Here is a 21990-nt window from a genome sequence, read left to right on the forward strand (position 1 = left end):
TCCTGACTTCACAGAAATCAGTCAATGGTTAAATGTCCATTCAGTTCCCCAAAGACCAGGTTTTCACCCCACATTTTTGGCAGTGTAAATAAATGCGGCTGCAAGCAATGGTATTTAGACAAACTGTCTATTTACCTTGTGAATAGACAGATAGGTCTTCAAAGTGTTGATTTTTGCTCCTGATAATTTACAGCCCCACCAAACAAGTGTCCTACAGACAGCTGTGGATACTAAACTCAAGATCATGTTGAGGCTCCCTTAAAAAATGTTGATCCTTAATAAAAAAGACAAGTTTCTACAGAAGACCACACAAGGAAAAACAACATTGGCCCAATCTTTATGCATATGTATGTCATAAATCTAAAGCAAGCTACAGAAACGCTGCAGCTACTTTAAGCGCAATTAAATGTGTCACAGACATAGCTTCCATAGAAATGAAATAGATGTGAGAATATACTGCCATAAGCATTTATTGAGTGGAAAAAGAGTCAAGGCAGTTTATCCAAGAATATTAAAGATAACAGAATAGACAGCTCAAAATCTGCTGGCCTAGTTCAGCTGTAGCACAAAAGACAAAAAGCAAAAGGCAAAAACCGGTACACCTTAATGAACAAATTTAATAATAATTTGGCAAGACTAATGTACTCCTATAGCAGAGCCATGAGACCAATATATATGTCAACATACCTATCTAAGACATCTTATTCCAGTGCCAGATGTGAGGGTTGGTTTTTTTTAAATAAATGTAATGTAAAGAAAATGAAAAATGACAGCAAAATTCATAAGCCTTTCTAAGCCACAGAAAGGTATTGGCCAGCTTGGCCATCTTCAAGACAAGGCCAGATTCAGTGCGCTTTTTCCCTTCCAGATGAAGGAGATGCTTAAGTGGCTTAAGAACAGGTCAGAGAAGTCCAACCTATCACTGAAGACTGGATTCAGTGGTAATAAAAGTGAGATTCTTCTTTTAGTATTATTATGTATAGTCAAAATATTTTATTAGGTTACCTTCACTTGGAGACTAACATTTTCACTTTTCATCCCCTGACTATTTTATTCAGATAGTTCAAACTCTTCTCTTCATTTTCCCCTGGGATTTTGGATATCCACTTCATTACTTACACAGACCCAGCTCATTGAAAACAAGCACTGAACTTCCTTCTGTTCTTGAGCCAGCCACTTCAGGACAACAATATTAAGGAAAATCCCTAGATTTCCACTTTGTATTCAGAAGGGAAAAAGTCACTACTGCTGGTTAGAGGTTTTTCCTGACACAAAAGGCGTTTTTTCAAGCTTTTCACAAAAATTGTTAATGTTCAGAATTTCTCATGAAAACGTTACGTTTATCAGTGTTCAAAGTTAATGAATATTTGTTTTTACTGGAAATGTGACTTTACATCAAAAATGTCTGAAATCAAAATCATGCTGGAAATTAAAGGTTTCAGAATCTTTTGGGGGTTGGGGGGGACAGAGGAGGAGAAAAAAAGGTTCCCCTTTGAACACCCTAACCTGCCACGGCTGTAAGAATCTTATTTACTGAACAGGATTATTACACTGCATTGGTAGACACGTGATTACTAGTAGGCATGTGATAGATTCAGAACCATAAAGGGCAATATGGCTATGAATCAAGAGTTAAGTAAAGACCTAAAACTAAATGAATAATTTTAATTCCATGAATAGAAAATAACCCTCCCCCAGTGCCGTGCAGTCCACTATTCAACAGCCAGCCTTCATCATGCTGAAAATTGGATTTCTGGTAAAACTGGGAAGTGTGCTTAAAAAAAAAAAAATCGTGTTAGTTTGGAGAACTGCCATTATTGTTCTCTGGATCCCCAAGCAAGCTTCCTATCTCCTCTGGGACCTGTGAAAGACAAAACATTGGTTAAACAAACATTCCAGCTGTATTTTTTTTTCCGCTTAAAGAACAAACACACACGCCACCAGTAGTAGCTGCTTGATTAAATAGCCAGACAGTCAAATAAGATGGATTCTTGGCCTCCTATTACAACACAGTGCTCTATTTTTAATTGAAAAATAATGTGATTACATAGTTGCATGATTCTCGAGAACAATAACCTGTTTTTCCCCCAAACAGGAAGGCAGTTTAGTTAAGAAATAAATACCATGTATGCCTCCCGGATTTGATAAATCCTGCAACTTTACCCTTACTTCTAAATCCTTCTTTGAAGCATAGAAAAGAATTTTTGGAGCAGCCTAAAAATCATCCTAGGTTAAATTTGAAGAGGAAAAGACACCCTCAGAAGTGTGTGTGTGTGGATATATGATGTTTAAATACCAGAGCACATAGCTCAAAGCAATCTAAGCATTCAAATTCCCCTAAAATTCCTTCTGTTGGTTAGCTTACTTCCAAAATATTTTATAAATGTTTTCATTTGTTTCCATAATTGCATTATATACCAAGTCCAAATAGTGAGCATAGAAAAGAATGTGTGATCTGATTGGATTTTAAAGCCAACAAGCTACCCATTCAGATGGTGAAGAACCCTTTTTTGGCTCAAATATGCATAAAACAATTTTGTTTTTGAGTTAAACAGCTGATTTGGTCTACTCAAGACTGTAATTAGCTGTAAGAAAGGTCTCAGCTTCAGTACTGATGTGACAGAGATCATTTCAGAGGTTTCCCTATGAAATAAATACAACTGGACACCAGATAACAGTGGGGCTCCTAGCTACTGATTTATGACACTTAAGGAAAAATAAGTTACACAGTCCAGCCATCCAGTCTCTTGAAGTGTGTTTCAGTGGCACCTGTGTCCAGATATTTCTCTTTATTTTTCCTTTGCCTTTTAGGAAGGAAGGGGGTAAGAGGAAGATGGCACTTGCTAGCATGGCAAATGTTTGTCATGTAAGCCTGAAGAGTTCAGCAATAGTTGGTTCTCAGAGAAAGCAGGTATTGAATACCTTCACCATTGTTGAAATAGTTACATTTGCTAAAAGGTTGACCATGATATTTATGGATGGATGGCCTTTGTACTTCAGAATACATGAAGTTCTGTTTATGTATGGTGGATATAATAAACATTTCAGTTCCATAAAAATAAAGCCCATCTGCAAAGATTTCAAGCTACTACAGGACCAGCTAGAGTAACCATTTTTTAGAAGAACTGAAGCACACAAGACACTTTAACAAGCAGCAATGACCTGTATACTACTGGATGCTGACTGACCAGTCACTAAGTAGGTTATGCCCCGTTTTTCTTGCCCTGAATTTATGCCAAATCCTGTATTTCAACTCACCCTCATGTATCTATCAATCTCAATTCATCTTGAATGTGCTACCTTAACCAGAACAGAACGGCTACATAGCATCCTTAATAGCTTAGGGCAAATATTACAGTATAGCATGCTCTCTGCATGGACACAGCAGCAACCTAGTTTTGTTGTAAGTGAAGCTGAAAGTTTCTGGTTTCCCACAAGCAAGTTTTAAACAATCTGCTGTACAAATGGGAAACGGGTGAAATCTCACTCAACTCAACAGCAAAACTCCCATTGTCTATAATGGGTATGTCAACACTGCAATTAAATATCTTCAGCTGGGCTGGTCAGCTGACTCAGGATCAGGCTGTAGGGCTGTAATATTGCTGTGTAGACTTTTGGGCTCTGTCTGGACTCCAGATTTTGAGACCCTCCCACTTCATGGGATCTCAGAGCTCAGACTCCAGCCTAGGCCCATGGGATCTCAGAGCTCAGGCTCCAGCCTAGGCCCAAACTTCTACACACCAATAGTACAGGCTGCAGCCCAAGCCCAAGCCAGCTGACTTGTGCCAGCCAGAGCCATGATGTGGGTCTTATTCTAGTGTAGATTTACCTAATGAGGCCAGGATTTCACCCTATTTTTAATCTGAACCCTGAAACATTTAGTATGTTACAGACATTTTTGTATTCCAGACAAATTGTTAGTCTATTGTAAATCCTAGTCTCTGTACCCGCTTTTGAGCTGACAGAATATATGGACGATTAAGATTTTATTTGCGCCTGTATTTCTAAAACAGGTGCTCAGACAATTCCATCCTCATTCGAGTGACAATGAACTTTTAAACAAAGTATTAAGCCAGTCACTCTACCCTGTAACATTAGAAGGTCATGCAGAGCCTCTGTAGGATATTTGCCAGTATAAGTGATGCCTCTCTTAGCCAAACTCCTCAACTTGTCCCTCATGTAACTCCTGCAGCTCACTACCCTTATTTTCACGCATCAGCACTTGCTTCCAGAGACTGGAAGTACCGATGTAATTGAGAGGCCTAGTTTCTCACTATTCCAAGCCAGCCAGAAGTAAGAGATTCTGGAATTCTATTGGGGGAAAAACAAACAAACAAAAAAACTTGTTCTGACAAGACTTCTGGATCCAAGAGATTCAGGACAAGACAGGAAGGAGGAGAAAGCTTTTCTGAGAGAGTAGTATCTGGCGCCTGATCATTCTGGGAGACGTAGTTGATTTCAGCTGGACAGGGATGATTGCACTTCCAGTCATTTGCAGAGGGGCAAGGGCAACAATGCTTAGAGAGGCAAACTGTTAAACAGATGTAAGTCATCATTTATTGTCATGAGCCTGGATTGGCAGTATTAAGTGCTAGTCTTTACACAAGCAAGAACATTGCATTCAGTAGGATTATTCACATGAGTAAGCAAACAAGGAATTTAGTCTGAATAAGTGTTTATTATGGTCTTGGGGCCTGAAACTGTAGACTTTAGTGCAGGGACCTGGTCTTTATCATCTGTGTGCTGTCTAGTGTTCTGTTGGTAATATTAATAAGCATCTTCCTCAACTTTGAAGTTTGCCTTTAAGGGATGGTATTAACTTGTCTCTTTCTGCATATTTGTAAGTGGCAAAAATGTGGAAACTTCCATGCATAGTTCTTATTAGCCAGTTATCACTTACATCAGCTTATTACTTTAAGACCTAAAGCAAGCTACAAAAGCTATTGCAGCTTAAACCCCAAAGTAAACACCATTTTTACAATGGCTGTTGTAGTTTGGCTCTGTGCAGAAATAGCTTAAGAAAGCTAATCCAGCGGCCTAGACAATAGAGAATTAAAGAGGAAGTAATGCTTCATTCTGGAGAGATTTAAGACCAGTTTATGATTTACTGGTCAGGAAATGACCACTGACTGCTTCTGGTTAATGAAGAGAGATGCTGCACCTCAAATTAAGCCCACACTATTGATGGCCTCAAAGGGTCAAGAAAAAACTAAGCTGCTGTTTAAAAGGAGATTATTTCACATCTACTGTTGAGACTATGGTTCATTTTTAATGAGACTCATACAGGAAATTTGCAAATAAGGCCTCAGATGTAGATGCTGCATTGGTCCTTACAGCTTTAATATAGTGGCCTTGTTTTTCAAAAAACAGAGTCATACAGTTTAAAGGTTAGCTGAAAAAACCCAGAGCCTTGAAATGCGTCACATTAAACCACCTTCATGTATGCATACCAGAGTTTCAGTAGGTCTTACATTTAGATTTTCAGGAGAGTCAGACCAACACAGCAAGCACCCAAGGCATCTATTCATGGAAGATTAGCATCTCAATTGTTTAGCTTTGGAACAAACTGAAACATGCCATCTTCCTTATGACCATCCTGAAGAAAGCTGAGAAACATTAGCCTGTTTTTTCAGCGTAAGAACACTTGTGTGGGAAGCACAGATTTAGTATATCCAGATGTACAGCAGAGATAGGTTGTCCACTCAGTAATGTTTTTACTGGGCATTAACTATATTAATGTGGTAGACTTTACATTTGTAAAATACATTAGATGTTTCTCCTGGAAATGTAAGTGAACCTAGCCCCACATATGCATCCCCGAAAAACCAAAACAAGAAACAAAACCTACCACAAGCCACCAACTATTGTTGCAGCCTGAACCTACTGAAGTTATTTCTGCACTTGTGTGGTTTTCACAATACACTAACCATTGCTTGAACTTTAACCCTAAGAGAAACCAAAGGTTTTAATACTTTAATGGCAAGGTTTCCAACAGGGACTGTTACTCAATGGAGAACATATTACTCAACTGGCAAATCCTTACCAGCTTCTGGGTCAGTCCCGGTGGAGCCCACTCATAAGTTATCGTGTCAAACGTTGGATCTTTCCGAGACACAATAGGATTAGTGATGATCATGCGGTTCCTTTTGTAGATGCGAACACCATCACCACCTTTCACCCGGGCAGTGAGAGTAGAATACTTGGAGTCAGACAACAACCGGCCAATTTTCCGATCATCTTCTGCGTCAGAGCTCAAGCTGTGATCCTCCTGGCTACATTTGCATGACTTGCATACTTTCCTGTGGGGACAAGTGAGATCATCCTTTTGATATAAGCTGGACCTTGGTAGGCATGTGCACTTTTGAAGGCTCAGTGCTGAACTTTAGTAACTTTAAAGGTTAAATATTAAACTGGATCACGACAGAAGACAAAAAGGGCTTTGTGATGCAAACTACATTTGGGAAGGCAGCATGATATGCCTTAAAGGAATTTGCACTGGTATGGAATATAAAAACAAAACAAAAACAAAAAAAAACTGTAAATGCCTGTTGTCCCTGGTCAGAAGAGCAGCAGCACACACTGATCAACTGTGCCTTCTATCCTGCTGTGACTGAGCAGCTAGTTTCCATGAATTTATAAGGGATGCTCAAAGAGATTATTAATTTCATGGCAGTACCACATAGTTTTCAATAGTAAAGCACTGGCCTCCATTGCTGAAATGTACAGTTCATTCAGTGTTTTTTGTAGTCATAATTATAAACCAAAAAAAGGGAAAGATTATAAAGCCATACTGCTGTTTTAAAAGCAAAGGGCCAAATTCATTTTTAGTATAACTTTTATGACAGTGGAATTTGATAGCAATGATTAATTTGATTCACAATTCTTCTCTGTAGTTGGCAAGTCATAAAACAAGTAGTAACTGAACTTTGAAGGCTGAGATTTTCATGCAGCTTAGGTGTGGAAATCAGGAACCCATAGTTGTATAATGTGACATTACATACCACATTCTGTACATCTGTAATAGTACTTCAGCAATACAGAGATTCCATATGTACAACATATATGGAACTGTGCAGTACTTAAATACATAATTTAAAAAGCAAATTAGCAAACAATACAAAATTAACTGACTGAACACAATGGAGTGTTAAGTTCTAAAATCTTGTAAAATACACAACTGTTTTGTTCAAGCATGATATAGACTCTTAAATCATAATTCTTGTTCATCTGCTGGACACAAAAAAATTTCCTTCTAAGTTTTAGTTATGGTTTCTTTCTGGTTTGCAACCATACAAAATTGGTATTATTCAGGATAAGAGGAGGAAGGAATACAGATGTTCAGTAGTTAATATCTGTGCTGCTTGAGTTGTCCTCAAAACAGAAATGTTACTAGTAGATCTCTTGGTTAGATGTTGCCTATGGTTTTTAGAAAAAAAAATTACTGAAAATGGGATCTCTAGAAACACAAGAAATTTCTGATACTAGACATCCTGTTGAGATAAACCTCAATTCACCAAAAATAGGCTTAGGAGAACCATTGCTAAGGTAGATATTTTAACCTGTTGATGAGCATGGTGAGTGACGTGCAAAACCAAAGCTTTTTATTTTCACTTTCCCCAGCCACACTAACCATGTCTGTTACTTTTGTCCTTGACAGCAGCGAGGCCGTGTGTGGAATAGTTACTATGGACATTTGGCATTATCCTGTTGGCCCGTGCCTCAGAGATTTGAAAGCGAGCAAGGACAGACAGCATGGGTTTTGTTTAAAAAGCATTTTTCAAATCGTTGTACACTGGGTTCCAAGCCTGTGTAACACACACAGGATTTGCATTACAGTATATAAGCCCATATGCAGTGCATCAGGTGGCTAAAGTCTAAACAGAGTATAATTACTTTGGCACCAAGCCCTGTTCCTGCTGTGCCATTGAATAGCATCAAGTACATGTCTGCTGTTTTGCAACTGGCTGATGCCAAAGGAAAAACAGTAGCACAAAGAGAGCATCCTCATTTAGCATCATCATTAGCACTCCCTCCCCCACCCAAGTGAATATTCAGTTTCATTTACTAAATTCTCAGAATTGTACGAACTGCAGTAGGCTGTACTGTAGGATTTACAGCCTGTTCTAATCCCTGCCAAGACATTCTATTACACAGTGCACTTTTTAAAAATCTATTTTAAGACAAAAAAGGCTGGTGGAATAGAGGCGCAAACTTGTTTCGCCTCCATTTGAGCCTGCACTTACATTGTGGGTTCTAGAGTTTGACTGGTTCAGACAGTGCTACTTCACAACCCTCAGCACCTTGGTCCAGTTCCCTAACCCAATCTATGGGAGGGATATTTGAGTTTGTAAATTGTCTGGCTCACTGGTAGTGGATTATATTAAAATCGTACAGCTGCAGTTACATCAAGGGCACACAGAGCTGATGGACAGAATTGCTAAAATGACACTGATCTAACAAACACCCCCACTGCCATTACTGCTGTATTTAAGTGCCTCCTGAGTATTTTAGATAGAAACTCCTCTCCTGCTCCCCAGCCTGTAAAAGAAATAGCTTGATTAGTTATCAGGATTTTATTTTTGCCTGTGAGTTTCACATTCAGTTTAGACTGCTGCAAGATCTGAGCTGACTCCTGCAAAGATAAGTTGCCTAGTCTGTGCTCCTGTGAAAACTGTCTCCCACACTCATTGGTGAAACTGGTTGAAAAGTAGGAATTTGTTTCCTTTGTTGGAAGATTCAGGTTTAAGTTTTCTGCACTGTTTCCCCTAGTTTTTACTTTCTTTTTTCTAGTGGCATTAGATGTACAGTTTGGATCCAAGGGGCTTAGGTCAGGCGACCTGAAAGACATTTACTCTATACAAAGAAGGACTATATTTTAAATTCATTTTACATAGGGTGACCAGACAGCAAGTGTGAAAAATTGGGACAGAGGCTGGGGGTAATAGGAGCCTATATAAGAAAAAGGCCCAATAATCAGGATTGTCCCTATAAAATCAGGACATCTGGTCACCCTAATTTTACACCATATAGCAAAATGCTCAGATTTAGGTTAGTGTATATAGGTTATTGCATGTACCAAGTACATTGTATCTCCTTGTTTGGATACACTGAGACCCTCTAGCACAGGGGTCGGCAACCTTTCACAAGTGGTGCTCCGAGTCTTCATTTATTCACTCTAATTTAAGGTTTTGCGTGCCAGTCATACATTAACATTTTTAAAAGGTCTCTTTCTATAAGTCAATGATATATAACTAAACTATTGTTGTATGTAAAGTAAATAAGGTTTTAAAAATATTTAAGAAAGCTTCATTTAAAATTAAATTAAAATGCAGAGCCCCCCAGACTGGTGGCCAGGACCCAGGCAGTGTGAGTGCCATAGGTTGCCTACCCCTGCTCTAGCATGAGGGTTGCTAGAGAAAGGGAAAGAAATGGTTAACACATGCAGAGGTGCAATCTAGAGATTAATACATTATAGGGTCAAAAATAATAATCCTCACACCTCAGTATGTCACCTGCAATGTGTTGGCAGAGCATTTGGTGCAGTTTGGGAGATCCAGATAGATGTTTAGCAGGCTAACTTTTTGTATTTTCCTTTGTTATGCAGGTGGTCTCTAGCCAGCCAATATATTCTTACAGATTTTATATTACAACCCATTCTATTAACAGCAGGTAATCACATCACAGCTGTTAGTTTCTTGGCTCCAATGAAGCCATAATGTAAGTGAAGCTGAACATGTGTTTTTATTTCTACAAGATGTATCACTAGTATGCTTTCAGCTTCTCTGTAACCTTCATCCAAATATCACCTTAAAAAAGGTGCTAGTTAGAGCCACAGCTGCACATTAGATATGTAAACTGCTTCATGTGACTTTTTTTTTTTAAAAAGTCACACTATACAAAAGTGCCTTTTAATAAAGATATCACTTAACTGAAAAATGCATTCTAGCTTTGGATCTGTCTAGTCCATTTTTGTTCTACACAGCCAATCACCTCCTAGTGCTGCCCTTTTTAATCCTCTCTTGATCATGGCCCCCCACAACTTAAAACATCCTTGAGACTGCAGTAAGTTGTGCCAGCTGCTCAGGACATTCTACCATGTCACAGGGATGTCCAGATCATGCCTCCTCACCCTCTGCCCATCAGGAGCTATAAGTACAGCAGCATCAGTGTTTAGCGCTGATGAAAAAATGTGAATCTTCCTCAGAAAATGCTTGCTATGGCAAAAGATTTTCTTTTAACATTTTCCATGTAAATTTCAGAGTTTTCAATGAAAAGAGCCCAAAAGTCTTTTGACAGTTGAAAAATTTGGGTTGCTTCCTGTGACAGAGGGAATATTTCATAATATTCTGTATGAAGAATGCATGTGTGCTGCAGTTTTCCCTACATGCTGCATGGTTAACTAGGCAAGGGGAAAAGGTTTAGTCTTTGCAGAGACCTAGATGTGACTGATTCCTTTCTGTCTGCAGCCTGGACCCAGACAATTACCACCGGGACTGACACAGAAGCTGGTAAGGAAGCAAATGAAGGGTGGGGGCAGGGAGGGGAGAGAATCTAGGAGTATTTCAGCAGCGAAGTGTTGATACCATTTGGCTTTCTTTAGTAAAACCCAATAGTACTGATTCTGCTCTAAGAAGGCATGGGGCTGTTCTTTGGCTTAGTTTTCCCCTGCCTTGATCCTATTACAGGATTCTATGGGATGGCAGTGTAGAAGGGATTTTTGTCTGCTAGCTTGTATGGTTTGAGCCATTCCTCATTCACTGAAGATTAAAGTGCCACTTCTGGTACAGGGTTCTGGCAGGAGGTAATCTTAACAAAAAAAAAGATTCCCTTTCCTCTCCATTCTTCCCCCCAACTCATCTTGGAGCCTGTCTCCAAGCCTGGTGGTTCCCCTTAGATCCCAGAGCTGTTGTGCAAGTGCCCTGTGACTCATTATTACCAGGATTACAGTAACACTCTGATCTTACTTAGGGCATCTGAGTCCCACTGTTCTAGGCACTAGACAAGTTGTGAGAGAGATGGTCTGTACCTTGAAGAACTTACAGGATAAAGAGAAGATAGAGAAGTGGTGGAGAGGAGATCTACCATCCTGGTAGAGTGAACAGGATAATAGTCTCCAACATCATGTTAAGTCCACAATTTTTCTTGTTTCTGTAATTTTTGGATGGGGTTGTATAGGGTGGAGGAGGAGGACGACGAGTCAAGGTGGAGAGACTGAGTGTTATGTCCACACTGTGCAGTTAGCCTGGGTGATTGGCACCCAGGTCTGGGCACTTGGGTTAACCCAACCCACTATAAGCATTCATCAGCAAAGCCGTATATGCATTATGTCATCACTGTTTCTGCATCTATGTTGAGAGTCAGTGAAGCCTGAATATAGACAAAGCCCCAAGAGAGATTTTTAAAGAGCCCATCCAGCAGTAGATATATTACCTCCAAGAATGTGGCTCAAAGCCTGTACACATCCCTCTGCATCGCAGACAAGGCACCCCTCTTCCTGATTGCTGCTGGCTTACAGACATCTGGAAAAGAGAAATGTTTGGGGATTTTTCTTATTAAGTATATATACATACATACACACACACACCTTGACCAAGTTCTTCCATTGTGTATTGCTTCTCAAGCATGTTGACGCCTTTACAACTATGCCTTATGTGGTTTGAAGTCTCCAGATCAATAAATCATAGGCAACTGAGTACTCATGGTTAAACAAGACAGCTGAAAAAGATCTGGTCTTGAACGTAGATGAAAAGGGATAGAGACCTCTCTTATTGCCTATCTGGGTGCTAGCTTATAGTACCGCCACTATACATGATAAACCCTTGAAACAACATTGAAATAAAAACTTTGTTGATCAAGAAATTGGGCTCACCAATCAGTACAACTGGGAATTTCTGATCAAAGCAAAACTTCAGACCCCTTCCCTTCTAGGCCATTTATTTAATAGATGTGATTAAAATGCAGCACAATCTAAACAGATGTTTAGAGACTGTGGTTAAAGTAGTATGTTTTACATTTAGTTTTAGCACAGGATATTGAATTACCACTTACATTTTCCATTTAGGGGGCTGTTTGAGAGACATCTGTGAATGTGAGAAGAATGAGTCTCAGTCTGAGTCTTGCTGAGAGGTTATCAATGAGTTAATTTTCAAACTTATAACAACTTGCATACCATGTACAAACCAACTCAAGACTGAGCTCCGTCATGATCACTCATTATCTTTTTACCTTAAAGATTAAAGGGTAATTTGAAGTACCTAGGAGGGGAACACATTTAATAATGGGCTCTTCAACCTAGCAGAGAAAGATATAATCTGATTCAATGGTGTAGCTGAGCTTGACAAATTCAGACTAGAAATAAGGCATAATTTAAAAAAAAAAAAAAACAGTAATTAACCATTGGAACAATTTACCAAGGGTTGTGGTGGATTCTCCACCACTGCCAATTTTAAAATGGAGATTGATCTTACAAAAACATCCAGTTCTAGGACAGCTGGCCTGGGACAGCGAACCGTGGCCAGTGGGAGCCACAGTCGGCCAAACCTGCCGATGCGGCAGGTAAACAAACTGGCCTGGCCCACCAGGGTGCTTACCCTGGTGAGCTGCGTGCCAGAGGTTGCCGACCCCTGGACTAGAAGATCACAGTGCTCCTGTCTGGCTTTTGAGTCTATGAATCTGAGTTTCATGGGATCCATCCAGCTGAATTAAGATAATCTTTGGCCTTAACCATGGGAAATAAACTTCCAGGAAAAAATGTCTGGGCGAGAGGAATTATTTAGATATAGGGACAATTATTCAAGTAGGTGGGAAATGTGAGGCCAGAGACACTACAGCAATTTATATGAATCTTAATGATCAGTTGATGAAAACTAATACCCCTTTTAACAGACTGGATTTTAAGAAAAATCCAACCCCTCATTTGGGCCCTCTCCCTGCATTTGCTTCTCCCATGTTGAGGATTCACCATTCTAGTTGTTCAAAAGAAATTGTAACCACACACTCTTCATCTTGCTCCCTCTACAAGTCGAGTGACAGATTTTAATTTATTGACGTTACCAAATGAAAGGCAAGTTTTTGTATTTGTTATACATTCATATTCAGACAGAGCACCTTCTCTTAAAGCAATAGAAATGAATGGGAGCAGAGGGTCATCAGCACCTTGCAGGACTATTCTCATTTCATGTAGTTCTAAGGGCTTGTCTCCAGGAAGACATTCCCGATTATCTCAATGTGTAGACACACTAGAATCAGAGTGCTATAGTCTGGATTAGTTTAATCCAAAAGTGGATTAAAAATAGTTGGTTCTAAATTAATTCAGAATAAAGCATTTTTATTCTGGAATAATGGAGTGTCCACACATGGAGATAATCAGGAATAGCTCCCTAGGGAAACAAGTCCTCAGCTTCCATTCACTTCTGTTGCTGCATAATAGAGAAAAAGCAGTGAAAGATTGAGATACATGGTGCTGATTTACTACTAATCAGCATTATGATACAGCATACTCCTGTTTATCCAAAACCCTGTTATCCCAATCTCTGCATCAGAATCCCATCTTCATCTCCCATATACTGGGATTAAAAACCCTCAGCTGGCCTGTGACAGATGACTGACTCAAGATTTGGGCTAGGGGGTTGTTTAATTGTAGTGTAGATATTCAGGCTCAGGCTGGAACCTGAGGTCTAGGACCCTGTGAGGTGAGAGGATCCCAGAGTTCAGGCTGCAGCCTGAGCCTGAATAGCTACACTGCAATTAAAACAGCCCAGCTGCCTGAGTCAGCTGGCAAAGACCAGCCACAGGTGTCTAATTGCAGTGCTGGGGGGCCAGAAGAGATTTGGATGTTTGGATAACAGACTAGGGACCCCCAGATAGGAGGGTAACTAGGGAGGCCACCTCGCTGCTGATTGAGGGCAGGAGCCAATTATCTGAACAAAATCCATGCCCCCCATGCTATTCAGATTATAGTGTATACTCCGGACTGACTTCCTTGTTCCCTGTTCAGAGACTCAAGTCTCCACATCTCATGTTTTACTTTGCAGATGGTTTCCATGGTGAAGGGGAAACATGGTGGGGAATAGATAAATGCCCAAGGGAGGAAAAGGAGAGGGAAAAAAAATAGTGTTGTGATCATGCTCCACTTTAGGCTGTTCATTCAAGACAGATGACAGACTAACTTTATATAGGGGAGTCCATGGCTGTTCAGGGAAGGCAGTGACAAAAAATGCTAGTCTCAAAATGGGAAGAAGGGGCAAATATGAGCTCATTTGTTGAGCAAAAGCAGCCAATAATGTTTAAAAATACGTGTGTGTGTGTGTCTGTCTGTCTGTCTTTGCACTGCAGGTTTATCAAATAGGACTTTCTGAATTTAAAGAATGTGAAATGTATGACAGGAGCCAAGAATGAAGTAATTCTAAAGGAAAAATGATACTGTGGAATACAATACTGAGTAGGGCTACAAACCTTCCCAGACTCCCATTTCGGATAGACTGTTCCTCTGCACTGGCAACAAGTCCACACACCCCAAAAATCAGTTTTGCCAACTGTTAATTTTTTTAATCCTATGAGCGGATCCCTTCTCCTCACAAAAAAAGCACACCACATGCACATCACGAGAATCACAATTAAGACTGATCCCACAATTATGCTTCAATCTTAGGCTGTTAGAACCCCTCCTGCACCCATTCCCAGTGTGTGAGTGTGTGTGTGTGTGTGTGAAAATTAAGATGTTGTTAACTCACACAAATGTATAGTGAGTAAACCAATTTTGGCCCCAATACAGGATTTTTCACTGGAGGACACAACAAATATCAGGGATCTACTGCCATAGGCTCTGTGCAAACCTACAGTAAGACAGTCCCCATCCAGAAGAGCTTAACCTCACTACCATGCTTTGTACTAGAGTATGTGACATGGGAACTGGTTTAAACTAATTTCATACAAGGTCCAAACTTCCTTTAGATAGTAGCAGTATTTAAACCCTGCTGTACTGGACAGGATTTAGACTAGTGACCTACAAGTGAAAGCATTTAAGCCTCATTAGCAATACCCCAAATACATCCAGTCTCTTAAGTGAGAGTGTTGCCTGGCTTTCAGGAAAGATATACACTAAATCAAGTTCTGACCTTTCTGGAGTTTACACAGACTGGGTCTTTCATCCTGTAGGCACAGACAAGAAAGACATCTCACACATCGCTCTCAGTCAAACATTGTCTGTTCTTAAAGGGACAGCTCCCGTTAGTAGTTCAACATTCATATTCCCTTCTAAATAAATTGATTACTACAACTACTCCAGGATCCATTTTTATGCAAACACACTTAATATTAAAAGAACATTAAGGCTGCAAAAAAATAAAGCACTCTCTCCCCCACACCCGCCTCAGAAGCATCACAGGTGAGACAGGTTCCCTGCTCTCAGTTCCATTGCCCAGGCCAGAACTGCAGCCCAGAGCTGCAGCTGCAGGGGGAAGTCCTGCTCAGCCCCAGGCTGGAGCATGCCCATTGTGCACAGCATCTTCAGGGAAGATAGTTAAAAGATCTAGCTAGCAAGTCTGCACAGAGCCACATGCCCTTGCCAAGTGACTCAGCTTGTATCAGTTTCCTCTTTTGTTCAATGAAGTCAGGGTTTGCAGAGTGCTTTGAGAGCAAATGCAAAGAATTAAGTGAATTAATCAGAGACACAAACATAGCTAGATGACACTTGGTCCCAGTAAATGCTTTCATACCTCCTTTATAATCATCTTTGGCCCCTGTATGAGTCTGAGCTGTAGAGTTCAGATTCGATCCAGGTCTAGGATTTCCAACCTGCTGAAGTTCAGAGATGTTTAAAGCAATGGTTTTGGTCTAGCCTCTACTTTAAGACTCAATGTGTCTATAAATACTTTTTACTTGCCCCACCAGATATGGTTCCAAATATTAGTTTACTGTCTTGTTAATGAGCCTTCAGGATGCAAACCAGACAAAATAGCTGGCAGGGCAGTAGAATGGCACAAACTGGCTACTGAGCTACAAGCAAAGGACACAGCTGACAGGAGACTGTAAATCTACACATCATAGCTCGTGATGCACCACAGCTAGAAAAAAATTGCTACAAGTCCTTGAAGAGCTAGATCCCTCAGTCTTGAGGATTCACAAGATATGCCTTGAAATGGTCACTGGCCCCCCTTCTCCACATTCTTCAAAAGTCACCGCCGGCTAGGGTGGCCAGGTGTCCAGTTTTTGACCGGAACACCTGATCTAAAAGGGACCCTGGCGGCTCTGGTCAGCACCACTGACTGAGCCATTAAAAGTCTAGTGGGTGGTGCTGCAAAGCTAAGGCAGATTAGTCCCTACTTGTCCTGGCTCCGCACTGCACCCTGGAAGCAGCCAGCAGGTCCGGCTCCTAGGCAGGAGGGGTGGGGGCCCATTGGGCTCCACGTGCTGCCCCTACCCCGAGCACCAGCTCCACACTCCCATTGGCCGCAGTTCCCAGCCAATGGGAGCTGTGGGGCAGTACCTGTGGGCGAAAGCAACATGCAGAGCTGCCTGCTGCACCTCCGCCTAGGAGCCGGACCTGCTGTTGGCTGCTTCTGGGGTGCAGCGTGGAGTCAGGCCAGGCAGGAATCCTGCCTTAGCCCCCATGCTGTGCTACTGACTGGGAGCTGTGGAGGTAAGCCTGGGCCCCAACCCCTGGCCTGAGCCCCCCTCCCCAAAACCCAGAGCCCCCCCCTGCACCCTGAATCCCTCATCCCCAACCCCACCCTAGAGCCCACATCCCCAGCCAGAACCTTCACCCCCCTACACTCCAACCCCTTGCCCCATCCCAGAGTCCCCTCCCACACCCTGAACCCTTCTGCCCACCTCCCCAGCTAGGAGCCCCCCGTCCCCAACTCCAGCCAGACCCCTCACCCCCTCCTGCACCCCAACCCCCTGCCCCAGCCCAGTGAAAGTGAGTGAGGGTGTGGGGGGGAGAACAAGCCACAGAGGGAGAGGGAATGTAGTGAGGGAGTAGGGGGTGTGGCCTCAGGGAAGGGACAGGGCTAGGGTGTCCAGCTGTGTGATTAGAATGTTGGCAACCCTACCCCCAGTCAATCTTTGGGACCCCTAATATTGTGGGACAGTCAGGAAGCCAATGAGGGCATTATCTGTTTTGGAACAGTGCATTAAATATAAAAGAGGGACTAGGGAGTTTAATCAGGACATGTACAGTTTGCAACTAGAGGGAGTCAAAAAAAAGTTTGACAGAATTTAAGTCTATACAAAAGAGTCTGTGCTTCTATTTAAAAAGGCAAACAATAGGATTAAATAAAACCCATTTAGAAGAGTTATGATACAGAGACTAAAGGGGAGAAAAACGTAGGGGAGCATTGAAGCCACAGGTTATTTTGGGGTCCAATGTCAGCCAGTTAAAGGTCTACAAAGTACCCTGTCAAGAGACATTAACAGAGTCAGGAACATCCAGCGGCAGCTGAAAGAAGTTGAGATATATTTGATATTTCACTCAACCGTGTTCTGTTTAACAGTGTTTATAGGACTGTAGACTTGTCCAAATGGGCCTGATCCAAAGCTCACCTGAAGTCAGCCTCTGTTGACTTCAGTGGGGTTTGGCTCTGGTATTTACATGCTTTATGGAATGTGGATTTAGAAAGCGATTTTAAAAAGTGTAAATGCAGCTACCACCAGTCAGACAGTTGACTTATGAACTCTACCAGATCCATATTATTCCTTTGTTAAAGCTCTAACAGTTTGAGATCCAGTTTGCTCCATTATGTACTGAACAGATTTGATTGACCAACTCATATGTACAAGATGGAGACCCTTACACCTGCTCTAGCCCCTTTACTCCAGATGGACATAAAGGCCTAGGGGTGTGTGCCAGGTTAGGGCCACCATGCTCTGGACTGGAGATTCCAGACAGTGCTGTGGCCCAGAGGGCAGCCAGTTAGCTGGGACACAGACAGCCCCGGGGGCCCTACATGTTACTATGTTGCACTCAAGGGTTAAACATTCAGCAGCACCCGTTAGCGTGCACTTCTCTGCTGCAACAGATGACATAGCGGACCCTATTATGTCAACCAGTCCCTCATCTACAAGATAAATAAGCACTTTGCATGTTTTTGTCAGCACACGCTGATAGCCGAGATGAAATAGGTTTCACCTTCTCATTTGCTTTCTAGGCAACACAGCCACTTTGCCAACACCAGCCTCAATTGCAGTGGAACCTTTCTGAACTCCCGTATTGTGTATCAGGGTTACACATCTCCTCAGCTCAAGCAAATACAATAAAGCAGACCGGATTTAGTATACTGGAGATTCAATTAACTCTTATCTCGAGCTGTCAATATAGAGTGGTGAACTTCTTGGGATTATGCAGTTCAGCCTTTCCACATGACCATTTGCTTTGATTTAAAGATGTAAAACAGATGGTCTATTTCCTTAAGTAAAATGATGTCTTTATTCTTAGGCAAATGTAGACTCAGGTTATCAGTCAAACAGTAGAAAATACCTCCCATGGCTCCTCCCCCACTTGTTTAATTGCCATAGCTAATTCCATGCCTCAGAGATAGGATCATCATATCTAACTTTTCTAGGGTACTTTTGTTTCATAACTTTCAACAGTGTGACAGCACTGCTCCTCATGGTACTAGGCATATGAACCAGCTCAAATCCAGCCTTGTGCTAACCTAGACCTAAAGCAGAACAGGGAAGAAAAGTGAAAGTGTCAGAATAATGTGCAGCGATGGGCTTAACACTTAAGAGGCTCTTCTAGAGAAGAGAGGGCTCCTTAAGACACACTTCACACCTTACAGTATCTTTGACAGTTTGGGTCAACCCATGAGGTGCAGAGATCTCTGCACTGCCGGGTCCCCAGAAGTACAGAGGACTTAAGTAGCCACTTAAGGGTGGTTTCTCTGTTGCCTTCCAGTCACAATCCTGTGCAGTTGCACTATCTCCTTCAGAGTATCAGGAGGCATCATGCCTTGGGGAAGCAGAACACACTCCAAAGCTTCCAGATACTTAAGGGCAGAGGGCATGCCTGATGCACTACTTCAGTGTTGTGCTGCATTTTCCCCTGCACAGCCACTCATCTCTGCTGGCCAGTGGCTCCACCTCTTTTCCTACCCACTTTAGATGGCTAGTGAGGCAGTGGGCCCTCTATATTCAGAAGAGGGCACGTGTGGTCATCTTTCACAAGAGTGGAGAGAGGTTTCCAATCACTCTTCATTTGCATCCCTGTGAAGGGGCTGGTCATAATATGAGCCTTTGCCTGTATTAAAATGCGCATGGTCAGCAGTACTTCCTGCCCAGAAATGGAGCTTAGTTCCCCTACTTTATGCATCTTTAAGTGTTTGGATTACAAACCTCCCCGCCATAAACAAGACCTGGAAAAGACTAACAGAAAGATAATGTAAAACAAATGCTCATGAACGGTCTGATTTTCTGACACTACCTGTGTACAAGCACACTTACAAATAGCAGCAGTGCAAGATGAGGTACCATTTAACAGATCAGAAGTGAAGAGTGAAGAAATTCATAACGCCTTTAAAAATAAGTGATCAATGTGTCCACACATTGCATGGAAAGAAAAACAAGCTACTTAGATACAACGCATTTTAGGGGTTTTATTTTAGTTTGACTGCTTAGGTTAATTTTTTTAGTATTTAAAAAGGCATCAGTGCAAATGAAATTCTTAGATTCATACAGAGTGGGTGGTAGAATAGACTCCATATTTTTCCAGCCAAGGAAACACTTTAGAGAAATAGCAATGATGAACTAGATTCTTAGCTGGTAGAAGTCAGCATACCTCCAATGAAGTCATTATACCAGCAGAAGATCTGGACCATTCCATTTAGAGGCAAGTTTGCTGACCTCTGATCTAACAACCTTTCAGAAGTGGTGTGCTGAGTCTTCATTTATTCACTCTGATTTAAGGTTTCGTGTGCCAGTAATACATTTTAACATTTTTAGAAGGTCTCTTCCTATAAGTCTATAATATATAACTAAACTATTGTTGTATGTAAAGTAAATAAGGTTTTTAAAATGTTTAAGAAGCTTCATTTAAAACTAAATTAAAAAGCAGAGCCCCCTGGACCAGTGGCCAGGACCCAGGCAGTGTGAGTGCCACTGAAAAATCAGCTCGCATGCTGCCTTCGGCACCCATGCCATAGGTTGCCTACCCGTGTTAGATGATCCCTGAACATAGAACTTTGCCTTGTTCTTCTATAGTGCTAAGATGTAGAGGGAAACTATTGACAACCATTTCTTTTAGTGACAAAGAGTCTTGTGGCACCTTATAGATTAACAGACATATTGGAAAATAAGCTTTCATGGGTGAATACCCACTTCATCAGACGCTCCATGAAAGCTTATGCTCCAATATGTCTGTTAATCTATAAGGTGCCACAGGACTGTCACTTTTTACGGATCCAGACTAACATGGCTACTCCTGACTTTTTAGGGTTAGTTTTTGACATTGTACTTGATGAAGTGTAGCGTCTAGGTGAGAAGGTAAATTCCCAGGAGTAAATTTGGCAAGAGACGAATCCTTTAAGTATGTCCACTCACGACAGGGATGACAATGGTTCAAGCTGCCTTACTGTTGCTCCAGGGATGAAAAGTTTTAAGTATGTCCACTCACGACAGGGATGACAATGGTTCAAGCTGCCTTACTGTTGCTCCAGGGATGAAATCCTTAGTCAGGGCCCAATTCTTTAAGTATACTGAACTCTGCTTGCAGAGTAAGGCATTAATCCGAGTATGGCTGGCAGAATCCTTAAACAAAAAGTTCCCATTGATGTTAGTTTCACTTTTTACTGTTAGTGTCACTCGCACCCCTCCTCACACATTAAGTGTAAGAGCTATTTTCTCATGTCATTGTATGTGCTCACATTCTCCCTGGAAGCTCTTCTAAATAAGACCTAAAGCCACACACAATCAGTGGTTTTTGATCCCAGACAGTTTAGCACACCGAGAAAGGAGACAGATTATGGGAAACACTTACTATAGCTACATTTGTCCCAAGTTTAGGTAAGGGGAGGTGAAGACGACTGGGTTTGGCTCACTAGAACAGGCTGAACTCTGAGACCTCCCAGTGCTGAACAGATGTACTGACGATAGCCAGCACAGAGCCCTCAGAGAGCAATTCCTCCACCCTTACTGGGGTTAATGTCTAAGTAAACACCCGAGTACTTTCCTGTATTATACAAATTGGCTCAAAATGGAGTCAAAGCCTGTTAGTAGTCATGATCTTGTGGTCTGAACAAATCCAATCTAAAGCTCCAGTGATAAAGGGCTTGAAAGTACTGCCAGAAACAGCACTGGTTGTGTTGTCTGCTAAGATCCGCAAGGCAAGTTTATCATGCAGACAGTGACTCTTCAGGTTGATGTATTGCACAATAAGAAGGGCTTACCTTGATATGTTGCGGCTATAACAGGAGCTGTTGAACAACAAGAAATATTGGCATGGCCCCGGCACTCAGTTGGCTATGTGGTGTACTAGGCTAACTGCATAAACCAGCCTATTGAGTAGATGTTGTAACCATTATCTTAAAACATTTAAAGTTAAGGGCTAGACAGTGCACTGACGCACCACCTCTGAGCAATGGGGCATACCACAGCTCTATAGCACTAGAGGCATTGTGCCTCAGACATACCCCTTTGAGAATAGATTTCTTCAGTCTTCACTCTTGCATGGAGAGCCTCCCTCTGCCCTTGGCACAGGGCCGGCTCCAGGCACCAGCAAAGGAAGCAGGTGCTTGGGGTGGCCAATGGAAAGGGGCGACATGTCCGGGTCTTCGGTGGCAATTGGGCAGCGGGTCCCTCAGTCCCTCTGGGAGTGAAGGACCTGCCACCGAAGAATGAAGCTTGGGGTGGCAGAAAAAGCTGGAGCCGGCCCTGTCTTTGCATCCAGTCACCTCCACTGGACAGTATGGAGCTATGGCTCAATACGCTTCATTTACTCTTACAGGCAAGGGGCTGTATCACTTGCCTAGCCACTTTTCCCCCCCTGCACCAGACATG

General features: G+C 41.9%; 1 protein-coding gene across 1 annotated transcript in view; it reads right to left on the bottom strand.

The window, feature by feature from the left end:
- LMCD1 (LIM and cysteine rich domains 1) overlaps nucleotides 1-21990 on the bottom strand; it is a 64576-nt gene that overhangs the window by 19736 nt on the left and 22850 nt on the right. The window contains exons 2-3 of the mRNA XM_039481297.1: nucleotides 11431-11519; nucleotides 6044-6299 (exon numbers count right to left, since the gene is read on the bottom strand). Of these exons, the coding sequence (XP_039337231.1) occupies nucleotides 6044-6299; nucleotides 11431-11519 (345 nt within the window). The remainder of the gene's footprint in view (nucleotides 1-6043; nucleotides 6300-11430; nucleotides 11520-21990) is intronic.

This window comes from Mauremys reevesii, linkage group 7 (assembly GCF_016161935.1).
Source record: "Mauremys reevesii isolate NIE-2019 linkage group 7, ASM1616193v1, whole genome shotgun sequence".
Lineage (NCBI taxonomy): Eukaryota > Metazoa > Chordata > Testudines > Geoemydidae > Mauremys > Mauremys reevesii.